The sequence below is a fragment of the Monodelphis domestica genome, chromosome 4, assembly GCF_027887165.1.
Source record: "Monodelphis domestica isolate mMonDom1 chromosome 4, mMonDom1.pri, whole genome shotgun sequence".
Lineage (NCBI taxonomy): Eukaryota > Metazoa > Chordata > Mammalia > Didelphimorphia > Didelphidae > Monodelphis > Monodelphis domestica.
The window spans coordinates 311,154,699-311,176,914 of NC_077230.1; the positions used below are offsets into that span (position 1 = coordinate 311,154,699).

General features: G+C 35.3%; 2 protein-coding genes across 29 annotated transcripts in view; one reads left to right on the forward strand and one right to left on the reverse strand.

The window, feature by feature from the left end:
• Positions 1 to 158: 158 nt before the first annotated feature.
• EXOSC8 (exosome component 8) lies at positions 159 to 13,865 on the forward strand. Its single transcript, XM_001368010.4, has 11 exons — positions 159 to 260; positions 1,035 to 1,071; positions 1,395 to 1,458; positions 2,572 to 2,645; positions 3,427 to 3,472; positions 8,814 to 8,919; positions 9,005 to 9,050; positions 10,909 to 11,005; positions 12,600 to 12,720; positions 13,234 to 13,340; positions 13,654 to 13,865. Exons 1-11 carry the CDS (start codon positions 244 to 246, stop codon positions 13,767 to 13,769), a joined length of 831 nt encoding a protein of 276 aa, XP_001368047.1. The 5' UTR covers positions 159 to 243; the 3' UTR covers positions 13,770 to 13,865.
• Positions 965 to 22,216, reverse strand: part of SUPT20H (SPT20 homolog, SAGA complex component) — a 63,109-nt gene continuing 41,857 nt past the window's right edge. For 13 of the 28 annotated variants that reach the window (XM_056794785.1, XM_016421910.2, XM_056794783.1 and 10 more), the window contains 3 exons: positions 16,742 to 16,847; positions 15,120 to 15,223; positions 13,794 to 14,361 (listed from right to left, as the gene is read on the reverse strand). In XM_056794785.1, coding sequence (XP_056650763.1) covers positions 14,218 to 14,361; positions 15,120 to 15,223; positions 16,742 to 16,847 — 354 coding nt within the window. In that variant the 3' untranslated portion in view covers positions 13,794 to 14,217. Of the gene's footprint in view, positions 1,472 to 5,368; positions 6,468 to 11,040; positions 11,126 to 13,793; positions 14,362 to 15,119; positions 15,224 to 16,741; positions 16,848 to 22,216 lie in introns of those variants that run through there. The other 15 variants (XM_056794792.1, XM_007495365.3, XM_056794795.1 and 12 more) reach the window with 6 other exon arrangements.

Consider the following 22,216-nt stretch of genomic DNA (forward strand, 5'->3'; position numbering starts at 1 on the left):
TCTCCATTTCCCCAAATGGAGATTCGCTAAAATTCAAGACCAAAGAAAACCCAAGAGATGACATCGCTTCGCTCAGTGCCAGGTCCATATAGCTAGCAGCTGGTCCTCATAGCCCTCTTCAACTTTCCCTGATTTAGGACTGGCTAGGCAGCGGGACTCTGTGTCGAAAGTGCGGAGGCGGAGCGGGCGCTGAAGGAGTAGTAGGGCGGAAGAACAGCGCGATGCACGTGGGGAGCGTCGAACATGGCGGCTGGATTCAAGTGAGTCTCTTCGGGGGACTGCGCCTGGAGGGGCGGCAAGGGCTACTGGGAGAGGTCCGCAGCTGGGGGCTACTGGGTCTACGGCAGGCAGAGAGCTAGGCCCCGCGACCCACCCTAGTGGGCAGCTCTCGACCCCCAGTGCCCCGCCCCCCGTTTCTCCCCCTTTAAGGCCCCGCTTCCCCTTCCTAAAGCAGGGGTTCTGGGGGAGGGAGGTCGGACTTCAGGGACCGTAGCTGTGCGGATTAACCCGACCCTCTGGCCTGGAAAGAGTCGAGCCAGGTCCCCTACGCGCCCTGGGCCGGGGTGGTCAGCTCGGAGCCGAGGGGGGTGGGACGGGAGTTCTTAATCTGCCCCCCCCCCCCTTCCCACCTGCGTCTTTTCTGCGCTTCCGTGGGGAATCTCTGGCACTTGTTGCAGTGCAGCAAGTAAGTAACTAGCATATGATCCAAAAATGGGCTGGGCATGTGACATAAACAAAACTGTATCAGTATTTGCTTCTTTTACCACAGTTAAAAAGTCCAGCCCTCAATGTAACTGTTGGCCAAATCTGTAAATGTTTAAAGAAACAAAGCTAGGGGCCCGGGAGTGGAGAGTGCAAAAACAGCGTTTTGTGATGCTTGCAAAGTGATAATTTGATTGTTAAACGAGTTGCAGATTTGCAGACACTTATAATAACGTCAAAATGAATGAGCTGGACTAGATAATTTGCAAGATGTTTTCTAAGATTCTTGTTAATCTTTAGGAACGAATTTTATTTTTAATCATTTGTTTCAGAACAGTGGAACCACTGGAGTATTATAGGAGATTTTTGGTAAGTAAAAGCAACTGCATACAAATAGAATCATAAATCTAGAACTGGAAGAAACTTCAATTCATTTAGTAAGTTCCATCATTTAATAGATGAAGAAACTGAGGCCTAAGGAGCTTAAGTGACTTGTCAATGTAATAATGCATTGTTTGTGATAGAGCCAGGAATTAAACTCTTGATATGCCTTTGTGTTTGTTTATGTCATCATTTAGTTCAAATCAAATTTCAGTCAAGACTTTATAGTTTTGTACAAAATGGCTTAAAGAAATGTGAAGGAAATATATATCTGTAGACCTGTTAAATATCCGTGAATCATGTTTGTTTAGAAAGAGAACTGCCGTCCAGATGGAAGAGAGCTTGGAGAATTCAGAACCACAACTGTCAATATAGGTAAGATTATGACCTAAAAAAGAAAGGAAATGCTATAGTACAAAACCCATTATATATGTAATGCCTTTTGGATTATGGTGATAAATTCCTTGTTTTTTTTTTTAAATAAGCATTATTTTGTTCCTGTTTACCCATCATAAATAGTTTGCCCAGGCTTAAGTGTATGATTCAATTATTTGTGAAAGGCTAGAGTAAGAAGTGGCATTGGAAATATGGTTCTCTTAGGAATAAATCAAATCTTATTATAACAAATGTAGGTAAAATAAAAATTTCTGTATGGATTATTAAGTCCCAGTCTGTTTCCAACAATATATAGCATCCAGATCCAATAATCAAAAGACTCTAAATGTTTTGTAATTAGATTATCTTTAGGATAATCATTTGATTGCAAGTTTAAATAACCTGATTTAAGTTCAAACCATTTGTTTATAATAAACTTGACAGTTCCTTGTTCAAAAACCTTCAGTGACTTCCTATTGCTTCTGGTATAGATAAATACAAATTCTTCAGCCTGGCACTTGAAGCCCCCCAGTCTGGCTCCTATTTACCATTCCATTCTGATTCATATTATTTCCCTTTATATAAGGGATTCACATTCAAGCCAAATTGGCCTTAGTTGATCCTCAAACTCTGCATTCCATCTCTGCTTTTTTACATGCTGGTTCTCATCCTTGGAATGCATTCCCTTTTTTATCTTACCTACATAGAATCTCTAGCTTTCTCCAAAGCTCATCTCAGATGCTACCTTATATGTAGTTCTTTTTGATACTCCCACTTCTCTTCAAATTGCCTTGTATTCTACTTATCAGTATACAAAAATTGTATCCCCTATATAAGAATATAAGTACCGCAAAGACAGGCATTGCTTGGATAGTGTCTATATGTTCTAGCACCTGGCACAGTAAAAATGTTTGTTGAATTCAACCTGACTAGATAGTAGATGCTGACTGACTAGATGAGGCAAAGTAGAGGCAAAATTTTACTAATGTAACTACAACTTCCAAATATGTGTAAAGTCATGATGGTGAAAAACATTAAAGTTGACTATAATTACTGGTAAGATGACTTTTGTAATTCTTTTCTAATAACTTTTTTTAATTTGTTAAATATCAGGTTCAATTACTACTGCAGATGGTTCTGCTTTAGTGAAGCTGGGAAATACAACAGTAATTTGTGGAGTTAAAGGGGTAGGTCTTTTTTTTTTTTCATTTAATCATCTAAAAGAGTTCTACCAAATTAGTTTTAGTGGTCTTTTTTTTTTTAAAACCAGACTTGAAACTTCATCAGTATAGGGAACTGTTAGTGATTAAACTCTTCACTAGTAAGTAGAGACTGGCACTTCCTTACAACGTAGAGGCCTACAGACTTACCTGGGATACTGAGAGGTTAAGTAATTTGACCAGGATGACAACGCCAGGTTATCAGATGCTAGACTTAACCCAGGTTTTCCTTAGTACTAGGGAAGCTTCCTATCCTTATGTCATGATACTTCTAATTTCTCTTTTAGATTGTAATGAATATCTTTCATCACTGCAGTTGATTGGAAAATCCAGTAGCATTTTTATAAAATTCTCATTTTTATTTCCAAAGAACAATTTAAGGATCAATAATAGAGTTGATTGTATCGAAGACCAGAGAAACAAAAGTTCAGCAATGACAATAATTATGACATGAATTAAAATTTTTTAATTTTTAAAAAAATTTTAGATTTTAAAAATTTAGATTTAAAGATTTAGATTTTAAAAATTATTTGAGACATTTAGATCCCTAGAGTAAGCCTATTGGTAAGATGAAATTGTAGTAAGAATCATATTGCATTTAGATTATTTACTTTGGAACATGATAGAAAATCGAGGCCATACAAAAGAAAATAGTTTAAATGATAGTGTCTTTATCAAACTGCAATATACATTTTTCTCTCAAAATTTTCCTTTAGTAAAGTGAGGGAAACTTTTGTTTCGTTCATAGGAGTTTGCAGCACCCCCAGTAGATTCACTCAATAAAGGTTATATTGGTAAGTTAAAATTTGTTTTTAAAAATACTGATTTGGTATGTCATTTTGTTTTGTAGTATTGGTAGGCTAAGTAAAATATATTGGAATAAAAAATGTTTTTGCAAATTTAAAAACTATAAACATATCCCTTCACATATCGAAGAATGATATTCCTAGAAAATATTCTGGTTAACCTTATTATCCAGTAGGAAAAAAAAAACATGAGATAAAGATAGTGGGAGTGAATTTAATTCCACATAACACATCCTAAAGTTTTCCTCTGATGCCTCATTTTAGTAAGAGGGCAGATCCTGGGTTTTTATTAGTTATATGATCCTGGACAAATCACTTAACCCTCTTTACCTCAGTTTCCTCATCAGTAAAATGAGCTAGATAAGGAAATGGCAAATTTCACTCCAGTATCTTTGCTAGGAAAATCCAAAAAGAGGTCATGAAAAATTGGACATGACTAGAAATGACTAAACAACAAGGCTGTCCTAGCAGAGTACAGGCTTTGGGCAGGTCCTATCAGTCTGAAGAAGGTATTAGATATGGATATAGAGAACATGTATGTTTGATTTCTAGAAGCTAGCCTAGCAAAGTTTAGAATCTAATCATTATGTTGGCCACAAGATGATAGATTTATTTTTGGCCTTGACTCATTAAGACATTCTAGTAAGAATTTTAGAAGGTTACAATTTATATTGGTGACCATACCAGGCTCATTAAAGTACAATACATGAAAATTAAAATCCATTTAGAATGCAGAGGGATGAAGGGATACTTGTGTTTTAAGAACACTAATTATTCCCATTACATATTATTTGTAAATTAACTTTTATGGGGTAGAAGATTTCCTGTTTTTAGTCAGATCAAGAGAGTTTGCTTTACTTTAATGTTTTGAAGCAGTCATACTCTTTGGTCTCAGGACCTCTTTATATTCTTAAAAACTGAGAAAAGCGCCCCCCCCCCTTCATTTATATGAATTATGCTTATTGATACTTACCACATTAGAAATGAAAATGTCTCATGAATATAGTTTTGACTTCAAGGGCCCCCTGAAAGGGGAAGGGTGGTTCCCCAGACCATACACTTTTGAGAACTATTGATCTAGCACTGTAATCAACAGATCTAGATTTTAAAGTTGACTTCTCCACTTAAAAACTTCAGATTGTTCAGTAATGGATCTTTGGCCAAACACTGAAATGAAGTTCATGGTCATTTTCACATGTGTATGGAGAGGGTAGGCATAATACTGTATATCTAGTTACATCAAGAGATTGTTGGAAAAATTATCTTTCTAACAAGACAGTTATAGTCATTGAGTTAATAGTTATTGTAACAAGTTATAGTTATCAAGATAGGAATCTGATGGAGATACGGCAAATATCTTTTTGTGGTTTAGTCATTTCCAGTCATGTCTGACTCTTGTGTTCTCATTTGGGATTTTCTTGGAAAGATACTGGAGTGCCATTTCCTTTTCCAGGTCATTTTACAGATGAGGAAACTGAGGCAAACAAGGTTAAGTGACTTGCCCAGGGTCACAGAGATATTAGGTATCTAAGGCTGGACCTGAAAGGTCTTTCTGACATCAGGCCTAGCACTCAATTCACTGTACCACTGCCCTATGATGGCAAGTGCCCCAAAATATTTATTTAATTTTGGCAAATCTCCCCGTTTTGTTTCACTTCGGTATTTGAATAATCTTAGCAACTCTGACTACTTTGCAATTACTTGTTTTTTCACTCTTGTTTTAGCTTCTCGGCAATAATAATGCCTATTTCTTTATCAAGTCCTTTCACATCCATTCTCCTCTGTCTCATTCTAGTTGGATATGTAATTACATTTTGTACCCTAAAGTATGTTTTGCACTTATATTATCTTTAGAATGAAATTTAATATATAGTGTAGACAATCTTGAACTCCATTCAAAGCCTTTATTTCCTCAGTGATCACAAACACAAACATAGGGGAGGACTATGTATTGGACAAAGGTAGAATGATAAAGAAGCTAATATCACATTTGAGAAGTAGCTTTTTTAAGAGAAGCTTATTAATTTATCATGACCATGTTCAAAATCACTGAGTTGAAAAGGATCACAAAGTTCATTTTTTTGACTGATCTATGTCTGACCAAGAACACATTCTACAACATCCCCAACAAGTGGTCGGCTTGATCTTTTTTTTTGACCCTTATCTTCTGTCTTGGAGCCAATACTGTATATTGGTTTCAAGGCAGAAGAGTGGTAAGGGCAAGGCAATGGGGGTTAAGTGACTTGCTCAGGGTCACACAGCTCGGAAGTATCTGAGGCCAAATTTGAACCTAGGACCTCCTATCTCTAGGCCTGGTTCTCAATCCACTGAGACACACACACCCACACACACACACCCACACACACACACCCACACACCCACACACACACACACACCCAACTTGGTCTCTTAAAGACCTTCTGTGAGTTAGACCCTATTGATTTTCAGAAGCAGCCTATTTCATTTTGGGAAAGTTCTAAATGTTTGGAAGTTTTCCCCATATTAAGCTAAAACTTGCAACTTCTACCCATTCCTCTTAGTTTTGCCCTTTAGGCCCAAGTAGAATATACCCCTTTTATGTGATAGGACCACATTCCCAATTAATCTTCTCTGTTTCAGTTAATTTGATAAATGGCACAGTGTTCACTTTTAAAGTCTTCCTCTGTACACTATAACTGTCTTTCCAAAAGAAGTGTAGAGCCCAGAACAGAACCTGGTGTTCTAGGACAGAGACTGACTGTCACAACTCCCCCATCTACCCAACTAAAATATGCTTCCTTTGGTGCAGAACTAGCTTGGGGGCTTCTTTGCCATTCACAATTCACAGAGCTTCTTTCTTAGATTACTGCAGTAGTGTCAAGGGACTTTCCTTCCAGTTTCTCTCTTCATGTTCATCTTCTACAAAATTGTCACAAGTAAATTCCTAAAGCACAGATGTGATTGTGTCACATTACTCTTGATCTTCAGGGGATCTCTATAGTCTCTAGAATAAAAATCAAACCTCTTAGCTTTAAATATTACACTTTGGCTCTAGTCTATAGTCAAACTGATTACTCCTTTGTATGAATCCTCCTCTCTCTCTTTTTAAAACTTACCTTCTGTCTTAGATTCAATATTGACTCCAAGATTGAAGAGTTAAGCAACCAAGGCTAGGTATCAGAAGTGAGATTTGAAACCAGGGCTTCAGTATTCTATCCACCTAGTTGCCCCCTTTCTCTTATCCTTGCATACAACAACTTGTTTTTCTGCAAATCTGGCTTTGTCTCCCACTTCTGTGCATTTGCAGTCTTGCATACCTGTAATTCACTTCTGCCTTACTACTGCATCTAAGAATGTGTAACTTGTTTCAAGGCTTAACTGTGGTGCCACCTTCTCAACATCCTTTCCTAATTCTCCTAATTGTTATTGATCTCTTTTTCCTGAAAATACTTCTGTTATGCTGTCCCTTCAAGGATGTGAGGTCTTGAAGGGCAGGGATTGTGCCTTTATTTTGCCTTTATTCTCCAATACCTAGTACTATGCCTTTCTTATGCTTCATACAGTGAATGGGATGCACTATCTCATTGGTGATTGAGGAACTCATGGACCACTAAAACCCCTGACTCTATTAAATATAAACTTCTCTATAAATACTTTTATCATTGTTATACTTATTTTGAGACTTGTGTAAGGCTTTACATTTACTACTATTAGATTTCATCTTACTAAATGTAGCCAGCCTATGATTTTGGCTTAAGCCTTTTTTTCAGATTCTTAATATTGTCCAGCATGTTAGCTATCCCAGCATTTGTGTCATCTGCAAATTTGAGGAGCATGCCAACTATGCCTTTGTTCAAGTCATAGGAAATGAATGTTAATCAGCACAGGAATAAGGACACAGTTTTGTGGAATTCTATCAGGCATCTGTCTCAAAGCTGACATTTCGTTGATCCATTAATTTCTACTCTTTGGATTTATTCAGCCAACTCTAACTACATACAGTGTACTATCATCTTGTCCAGATTTTTAGCACTTTCTGAAGTTTTTTTAGGTTCTAACTTAAAGTTGTTTAATTGTCAAGCTGCATTTTAAATGTAATGTCTTAGTAATATGCCTCCTGGTATAATTATGAACTAAGGTAGTTTATCTCTATGTTCAATTACTTAACTCATTATCTTTTGTACCTGTCAACACAAGTTTTTATGTTACAAAATTACATTATTATGTAACAATACGTAGAATTGAATATGTTAAAAACCTGTATTGTTACACAAAGCACATTACATATTACTTCACTTGGTCCTCACAATAATATTGTGAAGTGGGTACTTCATTTATTATTATGCCTATTTTACAGATGAAGAAACCGAGTCTCAGGTTAGTGACATGCCCATGGTCATAGCTATCAGTGGGAGTTGAACTTTAATTACCTCGTGATTCCAGGTCCAGTGCTCTTTCCACTATGCAACATTATTTATACAGTGTTTACCTATTTCAAAAGTGTTTGCAAATCTTTTTTCAAAGTATATCATCATAAAAACCTTGTGAGGAGGGAAAGACTTTTTGTAATCTTTTCTAAAAGCAATTGAGGCAGAGAGATGAAGTGAATTTCATGAATGTGACATGAGTGGAATTGGTGGAAAGATATTTCTGTATATATATGAGCTGTGATTTAGTTTTTCTCCATTTCTAGAAATATTCTTTAGGCTACTATGCATTTCTTGTAGTGCTAATTTCCCTGCTTTCATGTTAAGAATCAATACATGCAAAACAGGTAAAAGCCAGTTATGAATTTCCAGGTTAAAGGAAACCCTTTTGGTGGAGACATTTGCTTTGGAGAAGCTAAAAGACTTTGGGGCACTTTGGGGAAGGGTTTGTATTAGGTAATTTGAAATGCTTAACTAAACCACCCTCCTAATTTAAAGGGTCCTAAAATTAAGATCAGCTCTTGCCTTAGTATAGTTTCTAACTTTTAATTAAAACATTCATGGATGAAGTTAATAGTTATTTAGGAAAATGCATATCCTCTTCCCCCAGCTCCTTAATTTTTTCAGGTTGCTTGGTAATTCCCAAGCCAATCTATCATAGACTCATAAGACTGAAAGTTGGAAGGAATCTCAAAGGTCATCTAGTTAATAAACCCATATCTGAGCAGGAATGTCCTGGACCACAAGATCCCTAATTCACTGTTGTACTAACAAATGACTGAAAACTTTTTATTTTTTAAAATGTTAAAAATAGAATATGCCATTTTAAAAATGTACCCAAAGAAGACTTAAAGTTTTGGTATGTGATTTTTCTTGAGTTCATAGTTGTAGAGTGGTTCCCCACTCCCCCTTTTTTTAAACAGTTCCAAATGTGGATCTACCACCTCTGTGTTCATCAAGATTTCGTTCTGGACCTCCTGGGGAAGAGGCCCAAGTGGCTAGTCAGTTCATTGCAGATGTGATTGAAAAGTAAGACATTCCAATAATTTGAGCATCAATGACTTTAAATTTAATTTTCTCTTGTAATTTACACTGTTTTCTCTCTTTGATCAAGTTCACAGATAATACAGAAGGAAGATTTGTGTATTTCTCATGGAAAGGTAAGAAAAGTAAGGAGGAAGTGATTATATATGTTAAGTAGTATAGATTTTTGTTTTTGTTTGGGGAGGGGTGTATGTGTGCTATACAAAGCCACTACAATCTGTGTTATCCTTCTGGCATCTTTTGGGTAGAATACAATAAAGTTGTAAATCTTAGAAAATAAACATCATTGAAAAATCTGAGAAGCATACTACTTATTTAATCTATTGCTTTAAATTGGCAAGGGTACTGCTTTTTTAAAAACTTGAATTATATTTCTACCAGTCTCTACTCCTTTGGTTATTTGATGGCATGGAAAATAACCCTGAATTTTTAGAAGCTTTATCAACAGAGCACATGCCTTTTCAGTAGTTTTATCAGCTTAAGCTGAGAAATCAGCATAAGGGGAAGATGTTCATGAGTAGATATTTGGCCACCAGATAGTGATGGAATTGTTTTTTGGTCACAGAAATTCCCTAAATTATAATTTTATGAAGACATAGAGGGACTCTTTTGCATTGGTGGAGGGTTTACCTACACCATTGAAATTATGACTCCCTAAAGTATTGAAATAAGTAATGATTCTTGCAGTACTTTTTAAAGCTAGCATGTAAAGTCATTATTTCAAATTATTTTTAGGTGAAAATAGAAAAATCCTAACCCCAAGTTGCATTTGTGTCTAATTACTAATACTAACCAACCTATTACTAGATACTCTCTCTTTCCTTGGCTTCAGAGACAGTATACTTGACAGGATCTAACTCTTATGCCTTTTACCATGCCTCATTTTTGTACTAGTTCTTTGTTCTTTTGTTAAAAGTTTGTGTCTACTACAAATGTTCCCCCAGTGTTTTATCCCTGCCTCTTTACATTCAATCTCCCTTAGAAATCTCAAATTCATTCCTTAAATGTCAATTATGTACCACTTTATCTGCATATAATTACCAAATTTGCATTCCTACATCCCTAACCCTTCAGAAGATATCTCCCTTGAGAGATCTAGTCAACAACTAGAAGTCTGTGTTCAACAGAAAGCATATTCTTCTCTATTATACTTCTGTTTCTGCCAGTAGCACCATTATTTACCTGGCCTCCCACATTGAGAATTTTGTTATTACCTTTGTAAATTCAATTAAACAATTTAGATTGTGAAAAGGGTTTCCAATGAAAAGCTGAGGAGTTTGTTTTATTCTAGAGGCTATAGGAAGTTGCAGAAACTTCTTGAATAGAAAAGTGATATGGTCAAATGAATGCTTTTAAGTGCTGTAGAGAGAAGACTAAAGAATAGAGAGCCTGGAAGGAAGGAGACTAAGAATTTATTATAAGTGACTTAAGTAAATAGCACAGTGCAAAAAGTACCAGGTCTGGAGTTGGGAGGACTTGGCCTCAAATATGGCTTCAGATACTTTGTAGCTTTGTGACCCTAGGAAAGTCACATCCCCATCTGCCTAACCCTTACAACATGCTTCTGCCTTAGAACCAATACTTAGGGTCAGTTCTAAGACAGGTTAGGGGGGGAAAAAAGCTTATTGTGCAAGTCTGGGTGAGAGGTAAATACCTAAACTAGGTGTTGTCCAGTAGGAAAAGGGGTAAAGAGGCAAAAGATGTTGGATAAGTAGACCTGGCAACTGACTGGACTGAGGGCAAGGAGGAAGTTGAGGGATAGCCGAGAGCTAAAGGATGTTTCTGAATGGTTCTGAAGTTTGCAAGTAGTTTGAATTCTGTTATGCATTTTCTCATAGGAACATTTCTATGAATGGTAGCTAAGCCTGAGGGCTAGCCTCAAAAGAACTATTTTACTTTGAGATTCCTGCTACTACAAATTAACTTTAGTTATATCCAGTAAAAGGCTCTTTCTGTGGAAACTTTTTTTTTTAGCTTGCATGGGTTCTGTATTGTGATCTCATATGCCTTGACTATGATGGGAACATCTTGGATGCCTGCACATTTGCTTTGTTAGCAGCTTTAAAAAATGGTAAGTGGGTTTAGTAACAAAGTTTATAGACTTACCTCAGTAATAGGATTCCCACTGGTAAGTAAACTGACTGGTAATTGAATAATCAAGCATGTGTTGCTGTTAAGACATCTTCAGCTACTGTAAACAAATGGTATAATTTGAAGTCACATTTAGCAATGATATTAGGAGAAACAGATCTTATTATAATTATTTGGGTTTGTTTTTATTATTATTGAAATTCAGTTTTGTGACCAATAGTAATTTCACTAAAAAAAAAACACACACACACACACAAAAAATTAGTTATAGTGTCCCTTGTGTTTTGGTTTTGCCGGTTAGAAAAAATATTTTGTGAACTTAAAATTATAAACCTTTAAGAAAGGTGCTACACATTCTGTATAACATCTCACATTTATGTGGCATTTTAAGATGTACAAAACACTTCTTAGAACCCTTTGAAGAGTTGATTATTCCTATTTTATTTATTTTTCAGCCCTTACCTTCCATCTTAGAATCAATACTGTGTATTGGTTCTAAGGCAAAAGAGTGGTACGGGTTAGGCAATGGAGGTCAAGTGACTTGCCCAGGGTCACATAGCTAGGAAGAGTCTTGAGACCGGATTTAAACCCAGGACCTCAAGTCTCTGGGCCTGACTCAATCCATTGAGCTACCCATCTGCCTCTAGTCATTCCAATTTTATGTGAGCAAACAGGTTATTGATAGCTCCTCTAGTGTTTCCCACGTCACAATGTTATTTCCCCTACTATACTACTTTGTGCTGCCTTGCATCTAATAATTGACTAAATTGTCCCCCCTAGGAACAGATGACATTGGTTTTTTTTTTTTTTTGCAAATTCAACAAATGGGAAGTTCCTCATTCACATACTTTCATAGCTCTTTTACATGCTGCCATGTTATTAACTGCTGAATCCATCTACCCAGATCAGAGACACAATCTCCCCTGTCAAAACAATTTACTTCAAGGGTGGGGGGAGGGGGGATCTGTCTTAACTTAAGCAGGTGGAATAGTGGCTGGGGGAATCTTGTTTTGAAGCAGCTCGGTATTCTTTTCCACCCACCTTTTTTTCTTCATACAAGTTCACTGCTAAAGGTATTTGGCTTCAGGGAGTAACAGACCTCCCTCCCCGATTTCCCCCATAACATGTTGACCTCTCTCCTGCTGATTAATTGGGGTTGTTTAGTAACATTTACCAGAGCTGGCCCTCCCTACTTGTACATTACAGTAAGCTAACTGGAATTAGCTGTTAAAAGCAGATTTAATTAGTAAGGATTAAATTAATAGTTAATGGCTTTAATTATTTAGGTTGTATAGAAAGGTCTGTGGACATGAATTATGCTTAATTTTGCACATTGGTAGTATTCACATAAATTTTTACCTTTGCCTTCACATCTTATTTTATGTGACAGTAATAAAGATTCACATCTGTACTTATTTTAATTTTGAGAGAAATTCAAATATATTTTGTATGTTAAGATTGTTCCTGATAAAACTGAGATGGGAAGAAAGAAAATTTTACTTGGGATTAGGTAATGAGAGTACTTTACAACTCGGATCCTTTTAGAAACTAATAATTATTTGTCTTTTTTGCAGTACAACTGCCAGCAGTTATTATTAATGAAGAAACTGGGTTAGCTGAAGTTAATTTAAAAAAGAAAAGCCACTTGAATATTAGAACACATCCAATTGCCACATCATTTGCTATATTTGATGAGTAAGTTAATAAGGTAGTAGAATGTTTTAAATATACACTCTTTTCTTCTTGGTTTACATGGGAGAAACTTTATTTTGGGAAAAGTTGCTTCAATGTTATTTATCAGTAGTTTTTTATCCTTGTTGTTTGCAAATATAGATTGAAGGTTTCCGAGTTGCTTTTAACTGTTTTTGGCTTAATTGAAGCTGACACATATAATATATTACACATATTATTTCATTTTGTCTTCAATCTTCAAGTAGGTGGCACAAAAATTATACCGATTTTATATAAGAAGCAATGGGCTTAGAAAGCTTAAATGTCACACAAGATCATATAATAAAAGCATTATGAAAGTAAGATAACCCAATTCTTTCCACTATACTTTCATAAGGATGATTGGAATTTCTGTCCCCTTTGTTCTTTTGAAATTTTAAAGAGTCTCAATTAATTGAATCTGTTCCCTTCTGAACATGTTTGTTTTGTGTGTTAAAAGTGAATTGCAAAAAACTAGTTGGATCTTGTCTTCTATAGTACTTTACTTATAGTTGACCCTACTGGAGAAGAGGAACATCTGGCAACAGGAACCTTAACAGTCGTAATGGATGAAGAAGGCAAGCTTTGTTGTCTTCACAAACCAGGCATGTTCTTTACTTCAGGTCTAAAAATATTCCTAGCCTTAAATATTAGCTTAATATGCATTAACACTGTATCTTTGAGAGAAATATAGTTTTGTTCATCAGGATTTAGTGACTTTTCATTCTCTCTTTCCTACTTCAGATTCTCTACAGAACAAGACTTCTTTTAGCATTCTTATATGTAATAGCCTAGTGGGAAAATAAAATATTCTTCCATTTCCATGTTATGTTTTTTTCAGGTAGTTGTATTTTGTTTAAAATTAGCATCAATAGGAAAAAATAAATAACCAGTTTAGTATATAAAATTTCTTTTCAGGTGGAAGTGGGCTTACTGGAGCTAAACTTCAGGACTGTATGAGTCGGGCAGTTACAAGACACAAAGAAGTAAAGAAATTGATGGATGAAGTAATTAAGAGTATGAAACCAAAATAAACAGCCAGCACATATTTTTCAAAATTGATTTGTAAAAATTGTATTTGTTACAGTGCTCACAAATCTTTTATACTAAATAAACAAATATCAATACTACATTTACAAAGTCCTTTTTTCCCCCTAGAATTTCTTAGGCCACCTCCTTTTACTATATACAATATTCCTTAATGGAAAAAAAAATGCACAGTAAAACAACTGTTTTAAAAGGCTGTGACTTAAGAAAATCAACTCTAGTTTGTTAGATGAACTCCCTAATTTAAAAAATTTTAAACCACAGGGTCGGGTTCCCATATTAACTTGGTACTTCTTCCCCCATTCTAGCCATGTAAAATACTGACACTTAAAAAAAAAACCCAACAAAAGCAAGTGAAATAAAAACCCAGAAGAACCCTTTGATTCAATGCTCTTTTTTTAAAGAGGAAAAAAAAAACCCTAAATAATGCGAGACTCAGAATTTTGGAGTGGTTGGCGTGCCTCTCTTCATTTTACTTTTTGACTGGCTGCCTGTATGTTGATGCCGATGGAGCTGAGCTGTTTGTGCTGCTGCTGCTGCTGCTGCCATAGCCATTTGATGCTGTAAGAATCGCAACTGCTGCCAAAGGGGGAAGGAAAAAAATTCATGTTATGTTAAATTTAGGTAGGTATGGACAGGTGCTTTTCTTGAGAGAGAGAATGGTGGAAAACAGCAAAACTTGAAAGTGAGAAAGCACCGTAATAACAAAAAGGGGACTGTACCACATTGAAACAATCAATGCACAGTCAAGCAGCACCAGTGGCACGGAAGCCTGCTGAGGGCCTTTTAAAGATTATGGATCAACTTCAATTTTTTTCTTATTTTGCCCTGTCAGTCATTACTGTAGTAACTCAGCAACTTCAGTTACCAACTTGGTTCATGGTGGGAGTTTGTAACAATGTATTAACATCTCAAGTTTCAAGTTCCTTTTCCTTGCTATATTGGTTATTTACACTAAAATAATGAAAAACACCAGAAGTTATGACATTTAGTAGAATGAACACTGCTATATTTTTCTGCACTATAATGTCAAAAATACTTGGCACTTAAGCATTGTTTGATTTTGAAATTAGAATGGCAAATAGTAATGTGCTGCCAGGACTCCTTGAATGTTGAATTAGGAAAAGATGACTTGAATGTATAAAATGTTAAATATCAAAGTTAAATGATTAGTATGTTGGAACTCTGGATCTTAAATTGACTAGTAACTTTATTTACTGAATATTATAGTGCACAAAAGAATTAGGAGAGAACCAAACCAAAGTATTAGGGGCACTTTGGGAGCTTAGAATTGTATTTTTTTAAAAAATGTAATCAGAGTGAAGTTGCTGGATTACTTGTATCTGTTGCTGCTGCTGTTGAAAGGCAGAAGAGAGCTGGAATCTCTGCTGAGGAAGGCTTTGCTCAGGTCTGTTCTCGGCAGAGCCAAGCTGAGACAACACTACAGAAAGGAGAAGGGGAAAGCAGGCCAGTCAAAAAGGTTTGAAGGTTATCAGAGTTAGAAAAGGGCAACACAGAAATTGGGATAATAGAAAGGCTGTCAGTATGATTAATTCTAGGTATAAAATCACAAACATTTCAGAATAAATGTAATCACTCATTAGTTGAAGCATGCAATTAGGTTATAAAGCTTTGTGGACATGCAACAGGTTTTCATATAGGACTCTTAATGTACATTCTTAAGGGGTTTTTTGAGGGGTGGGGTGGAGTAGAAGAGGGGAACTCAATGTTAAGTTTGGAATAAAATCTCGCTGTTTATTTTGGAAGGTATTTTTCCAGTATCAAAAACTGCTACCCACAAGATTAAAAAGTATAGGTTTCTGATGTTCCCAGGAGCACAAAGATAGCCTAAATAAGAAAACTGATAGATACCAAATGAGTGATTTGAGACAATGTTGATGTCAAATGATATTTGAACAAAATATGGTCATTCATTTAGATAAACATACAGAATTTGAACTGGAAAGAACCTTAGTAATTATTCAATTCAATCCCCTTAATTTCCAAGGTAGAGAACTCAAGGCCCAGAGAATTTAAGTAATTTCTATCCAAGGTCACATGCTTGTTAGTGACAGAGCCAGAACTGGAATCCACAACACAACTTGAAATTCATTGCTCTTTCCACTAAACCATTTTGTAGGTATTATCATACCTATACTATAATTCAAAACTAGGAATAACAATGACTAATTCTTGTTTCCAAAAGTTTAGTCCTTCCATATATTAAATGGTACCTAAGTTCACATTTTTGGTCCTGTTACTTGGGAGTTGAGTGGGGAATAGGATAAATAAAGGTATTCCCAAAATTGAGTGACCTTTTAAATGTGTTCCATGTAGCAGCTATTCCCCTAGTATCTGACTTATGGATTACTAGCTTAATTGCAGTTTTAGTGATTCAAGTTACATTTCTAATGAATTATTTCTCATAGATAAAGAAATGAAAGAGACCTTAGGGATCCTTCTAGTCCAATCCCTAAACTATAGATGAGGAAGTGAAGCAGAGTGGTTAAGTGATTTGTCCCAATAGACTGTGGATATGCAAACTGCCAGGAGAAAGAAAAAATAAAATGTAGAAAAGGATTCATATAAATAAGGAGAAAATGTGCACAATTACTGACTCACATTTTAAATAAATGTTTTCTAACTCCCCAATTCATTTAGTAACTGTGCAAAATAGTAACTGTAACATGCGGAACAACTACAGTTAGTAATTGTGGAGGGCCAGGCACTTGATCAACTACAACTTCATGTAATGAAAAACTAAGAGGGCCCTCAACTGACAGATCTCAGAGTTCACACATTAAGACCAACTCTACTTTCTACTTTAAATTCCCAGTTATCATTTGCCTGGAAAGGAAAAGAAAAAAATAATTCAAAAGGTGAAATAAAAATGGTAAGTGAATTTTGGATTGAGTTCTTTTTGCTTGAAAATACAGCATTAAGTTGAATACTGACATACCAGCTGCCTGGGACTGCATAAAACTTCCAACTCCAGTCAGGTTAATAACAGCAGCTTGTTGAGCAGACAAGGCCTGGTCTTGACTGGCTGCACCTGAATCAGAACTCTTGACAAGAAAACAAATGAAAAAGCAAAAAACCAGTACTGAACAACATGTTAACAAGGAAGAGATTTTACTTCTTTGATAGTTAAAAGAAAAATCCTCGAAACAATCTGATTTGAAAATTTTCCCCTTTAAAAGGATATTTACAATCTTATAATAGACTTTTAGACAAAAATAAGAAACAACAGAGTATAAGAATTTAAAGCTCCCTAATTGGCACTCATTTGTTAGATGAATCAACAACAATTTTATCTAATTCAGATTTCAAAGTTCTATGAAACCCTCACTTTATCAAGAGCTATTACTAGATGTCATGATGCCATCTTAAATAGACTAGTGTAGGCCAAAAGAGGGTCAGAAACCACTGAGGTTTGGGTAAATCTGACTGTTCGAGGGTTGGCAAAGATACTTTGGGTGCGTTAGTAACAATTCTTAACTACAAGAACTATACTGCCACTATCATTAAAGTTACTATACCTTTGGAAATAGATATTTGATTTTTTCAATCAGCCAGGGTGAGAAGAAATATAAAATATCAAAAGGTGTGTCTGCATCCAGCTTGGGAAATCTACAGAATGTACAATAATGCAGTGATAGTGGAGGCTTGGATCTGGCTAATGATTTGGAACTATCTAAGCTTGGAAACTAGTCTGAAGGATGCAAATCTTATAAGAAACTCAACTGAGTATATTACTAGGGTGAGAGTATACTGAATGAATATAAACTATAGAGGAGTGTCATAATTTTAATAGGGCATAACCAATTTTATCTTTTTTTTTAATTTGTGAAGCAAGTGATAAGTTTGTTCTATACAGAATTGTTGAATAACCTTGTCATTTTTATCCAATGACATTGGTTATAAGTATATGGATTTTAAATCTGTGCTGTTGGGTCTTGTATGTGTTTGTATGTGTTTTGTAAACCAGCTATGTATATTCATTTAGAAAGAAAACTTTGAAATGTGTATTATCATCTGTGCTGGTAGATTTATATTTTTTTAAAATATTAATTCAGTAAAGAAAAACTCTGCCAAGAGTTGTCCAAATTTGTTTGCCATTTATTTTCAGAATAATTGGTAATTCTTTAAATTAGATAATCCTTTGTTATTTTTTTAAAATGTGGTGCAGAAGAACATTAACCCTGCATAAATTCAACACTATTTTTTCCTGGAGCATAAAGTATCATATACTATTATGATTTAGTGACATTTAGATATAACAATATACAGACTATGCCAAAAGGTAGACTTGCACTGAAACAAAGGAGAGGCCTATCAAAGTAAAAATAATCTTTTCCTGAATATAAAAATTGATGCCATTATTATGGCAGAACAATTATTTTCTTACAAGAGACCCTGCTCTTTACAAAGTGCAGATGCTAATACACATTGAAAGGAACGCTGACTATATTCCTAAATGAGGCTCTACATGGGTTCTAAACAACCACTGGGCTGTAGTTCAGTTATTCACTCAAGCATTTATTAAACACTTGATCTAGGCATTCTGGGAATACAAAGAAAAGCAAAAAACATGGTTCTTAAACTGAAGGAGGTCACGGTTCAATGAGAAAAATATGCATATGACTATGTAAATAAGAAGATAATATGGACTACAAAGGAGAAGGCACAAAAGGCTTCCTGTAGATGATGGAGTTTAAAGGTGAGATGGTAGTCAGCCAGTGCAAATGCATGGAGACAGGAGATAGAAGGGTAAAAAGAGGCAAAGAGGCAAGTTAGCTGGGTTAAGGAATGGGTGAAAGAGAGTAAAACAAGATTAAAGTATAGCAAGGGGCTGAGTTACATGGTTTGCTACCACAAAAAGAGCAACATTAGGGTATAAACTAAGTAACAAGTAAACAACAGCCTTGTTGAAAGGTGATTTTGCATAATTCCAAATTGCTTTCCAAAAATGTTAGTACCATTTCACAACTCCATCAACACTTTATTTGTATGCCTATCATTCCATAATCCCTTTAATTTTGACTATTGGCTTTTTTGGTTATCTTTGCCAATTTACAGGGTGAGGTGAAACCTCTAGAGTTGTTTTGATTTACACTTATATTGTTAGTGATTGAGAGAATCTTTCCATGTGATTGTTAATAATATGCAATTTTTCTTTTGACAACTGTTCATATTCTTTGATGATTTGTCTACTGAGGAATTTATGTGTTTATTAATTATGTCTTGGATATTAAATCCTTAATAAGTCTGAAAGGGAATTCTTTGTTTTCTTTTCTGAATTTACACTTGTAAAAGGGCATTCTTTATTCCCTTTGTCTATTTTGAGCTAACACTTGCTTAGTTAAACAATAATTTAATTGGGAAGGCAAGATTAATTCTCCTTTGTCTACTTTTGGATTGAACCAACAGAAGCTTGAACTAGATGGAGGAGTTTGCAAGTAGCTATAATGAGTGACAACTCTAGAAACTCATGAATACTATGATCAGAGTTGACACCTTCAGAGGCCTTTGATAAGTGTTCACTCCTCCAGAAAGTGAAAACTGGTTCCCACAAACACTGCCCCCTGGGCAGTGCTAGCACCATAAAAGCCATGAATCCTTCAGCTTGAGTCAGTCTTGTGGAGATAGTCTCCTGCCTGGAGAATCTTCCAGGGAGCTTAGCTGGAGACTGCGGCTTGTATCATGGGCTTGGAGCTCGGCTTCAACTTGTACTCTGACTCCTGAACTACTTTGTGGGGTGAGTGAAAGACTGACAACTTTCCTAGTTTCTGGAGAGACTAGCTTCCATTTTGGAGGAGGCCATGTGGCCTCTACTGACCTACCTGGTTGAGAGCTAATTAATCTGTCTGGATGAAGATAGGATAGATCACCTCTCTAATCCCCTCACATTTCTCTTTATTGTTTCTTTTCTATTTATAAATAAATTTCTGACTTGAGATATAATAAATATTGGCAACTACATATTTCATAAAGTTATTGTCCAACCATTATATTTAATCCTTACAGAAGTTTGATACAAAGACTTTTTCTCATTTAATCCCTTTCTTCTTATCCTAGATATATTAATGTAGTCTGTACAAAAGTTTTTAAGCTTGTGTTATCAAAGTTATTTATTTTATTTTTGGAATTGCCTCTATCATTTGTTTAGCTAAGAATTCATCTGCAAATAGCTATGAGAGGTGTATGATCTGCTTCTCTTGTAGTTTTGTTTTTAATAGTATGGCCTTTAGTATTAAAGTTATGTATGCATTTAGAATGTATTATAGAATATGTTTGTCTGGAAGTGGTGGTAAACTCAGATCCCTGAAGTTACATACTTGCTAAAAAAACTAAGAATTAAAACAATCTGTATTGTATTTTTATTTATTGTTAAAAACATTTCCCAGTTGCATCTTAATTCGACTCAAACCAATTCCAGGCAACTTATAAACTTGCCATCTCTAGTGCAAGGTATAGATCTAAGCCTCATTTCTGCCAGATTGTTTTCCAGTTTTTTGAGCAGTTGTCAAATAATTTTTTTTTCTTTTCATTTTATCAAAACATTGGGTTACATTAAGACTCTCTTTAAAGTTAATTTCTGGTTGGAAAAGCTCATTGAGGATAGGAACTATCTTTCTAGTCATGCCCAGCTAGCAGACACTTAATAAATAGCCTGTTGCTTATTTTGAGTCTTAACTTTATAAAAACCCTTAAGGTATCTTCAAAATCAAGAATGATCTGATGATGGGCAGAGAAAAGAATAGTGGACTTAAATCAAAGGAAAATGTCAGAATCAGACATTGGTCATGAATTTTATACTTTATTATACTCTGTAAATGATTTTTATTCAGTAACCATATTCTATATGTTATGTAATAAACCTAAACCTCTTCTTTTTGAATAAAGCTCATAAATTCAAAGATTTTGTCTCCCTCTTTATGAAGCTAGGTTCCCAACTGTTTAAGCTTTCCCATAAATACTGTTAACATTATCTCAGCATTTCCTGCAAGATTTGTGTATGCTATCTTTAAAAAGCTGGACTAAATGAACTTGTCCCATCTTTAACAATTAAGTTGGCCCTATATCTAATTCCCCCAGGCACCTGTGAGTCTATATACTTGAATCTCAGGAGATAGCGGGATATAGTTGTTGTTTTGGTTTTTTTTGTCCTACGCTTATAAAAATGATTTGCATCTTCAATTCAGGGTTTTTGGCCAGAGGCAGTGCCATCAATCCTTTCTTTATTAATAGGTTTGGTACCCTATTAATAAACTGCTATCTTGTACATAACTGTCTCAGTTTACCTCTTTGTTAAATTTCTCATAAGACAATAGTTTAAATAAATCCTGGCTCTGATGCTTCATACCTATGTGAACTTAATTTAGAATTCTGGGACTTAGTTTCTTTAACTGTAAAATGAAGAGATTATACTAGATGGGCTGAGTCCCCTTCCATCCCTAAATCTATGATTCTATGCAATATATTGATATTATTAACTAATATCATTAACAAATCATTTTTAGATAAATTATTGACTAGTACTTCTAGCTAATTCTTAGTCATGTACAGGGCTAAAAGGCACCAGGTGGTTGTATTGTTTTCAATCATTTCTTAATATGAGGGCAAATCTTAGGAAGTCAACATGATGCCTATAATTTTCCACAAACTTTATTATGGTTAAAATATAATGAACATTAGTAGTACTGATTTCTACTTGGTTTCTTCCACCCTCCAAATACTTATTTAGCTTTTACATATTTCATTTAGGTATCTAAAAATTCTTAACATGGTCTCAATCCACAAAAACCTTAGTACAAAGAAACAATTTTCTAGGAAGGACCCAGAAAATAACTCTGAATGTCATCCCCTTGCAATGCTAATTCTCAAACTAATCATAAAGCAATTATGGGTTTAAGATTGATCATACCAGCCAATACTTTTTGCTTTAAACCAATGGTGTTCTGTAGGGGTATCACTGAAATTTTTGCTCAGGAAATTATGGTCTCAGGACCTAGTGACCTCTGGCTTTATGTATTGACTAAGAATGATGTCAGTAGGGCAGCTAGGTAGTACAGTGGGTAGAGTGCCAAAGCCTGGAATCAGAAAGACATGAGATCAAATTCTGTCTCAAGACACCGACTAGTTATGCAGGCAAGCCATTCTTTGTCTTAGTTTCCTCTATTGTAAGATGAGCTGGACAAGGAAATGACAAACCACTCCAGTATCTTTGCCAAGAAAATCCCAAATGGTATCATGAAGAATTGGGTGAAACAAATGAACAACAAAAGAATTAGTACAAGTCTAGGTTTACATTTTGGATTTGACATGAATCTCTAAGGATGACCATGTTAGGACAATGGATATGTTCTTGAGCTATATATTTGAGAAAGTAGTATGACCAATTCAAGTACATGATTTCATCCTTTGAATGCAT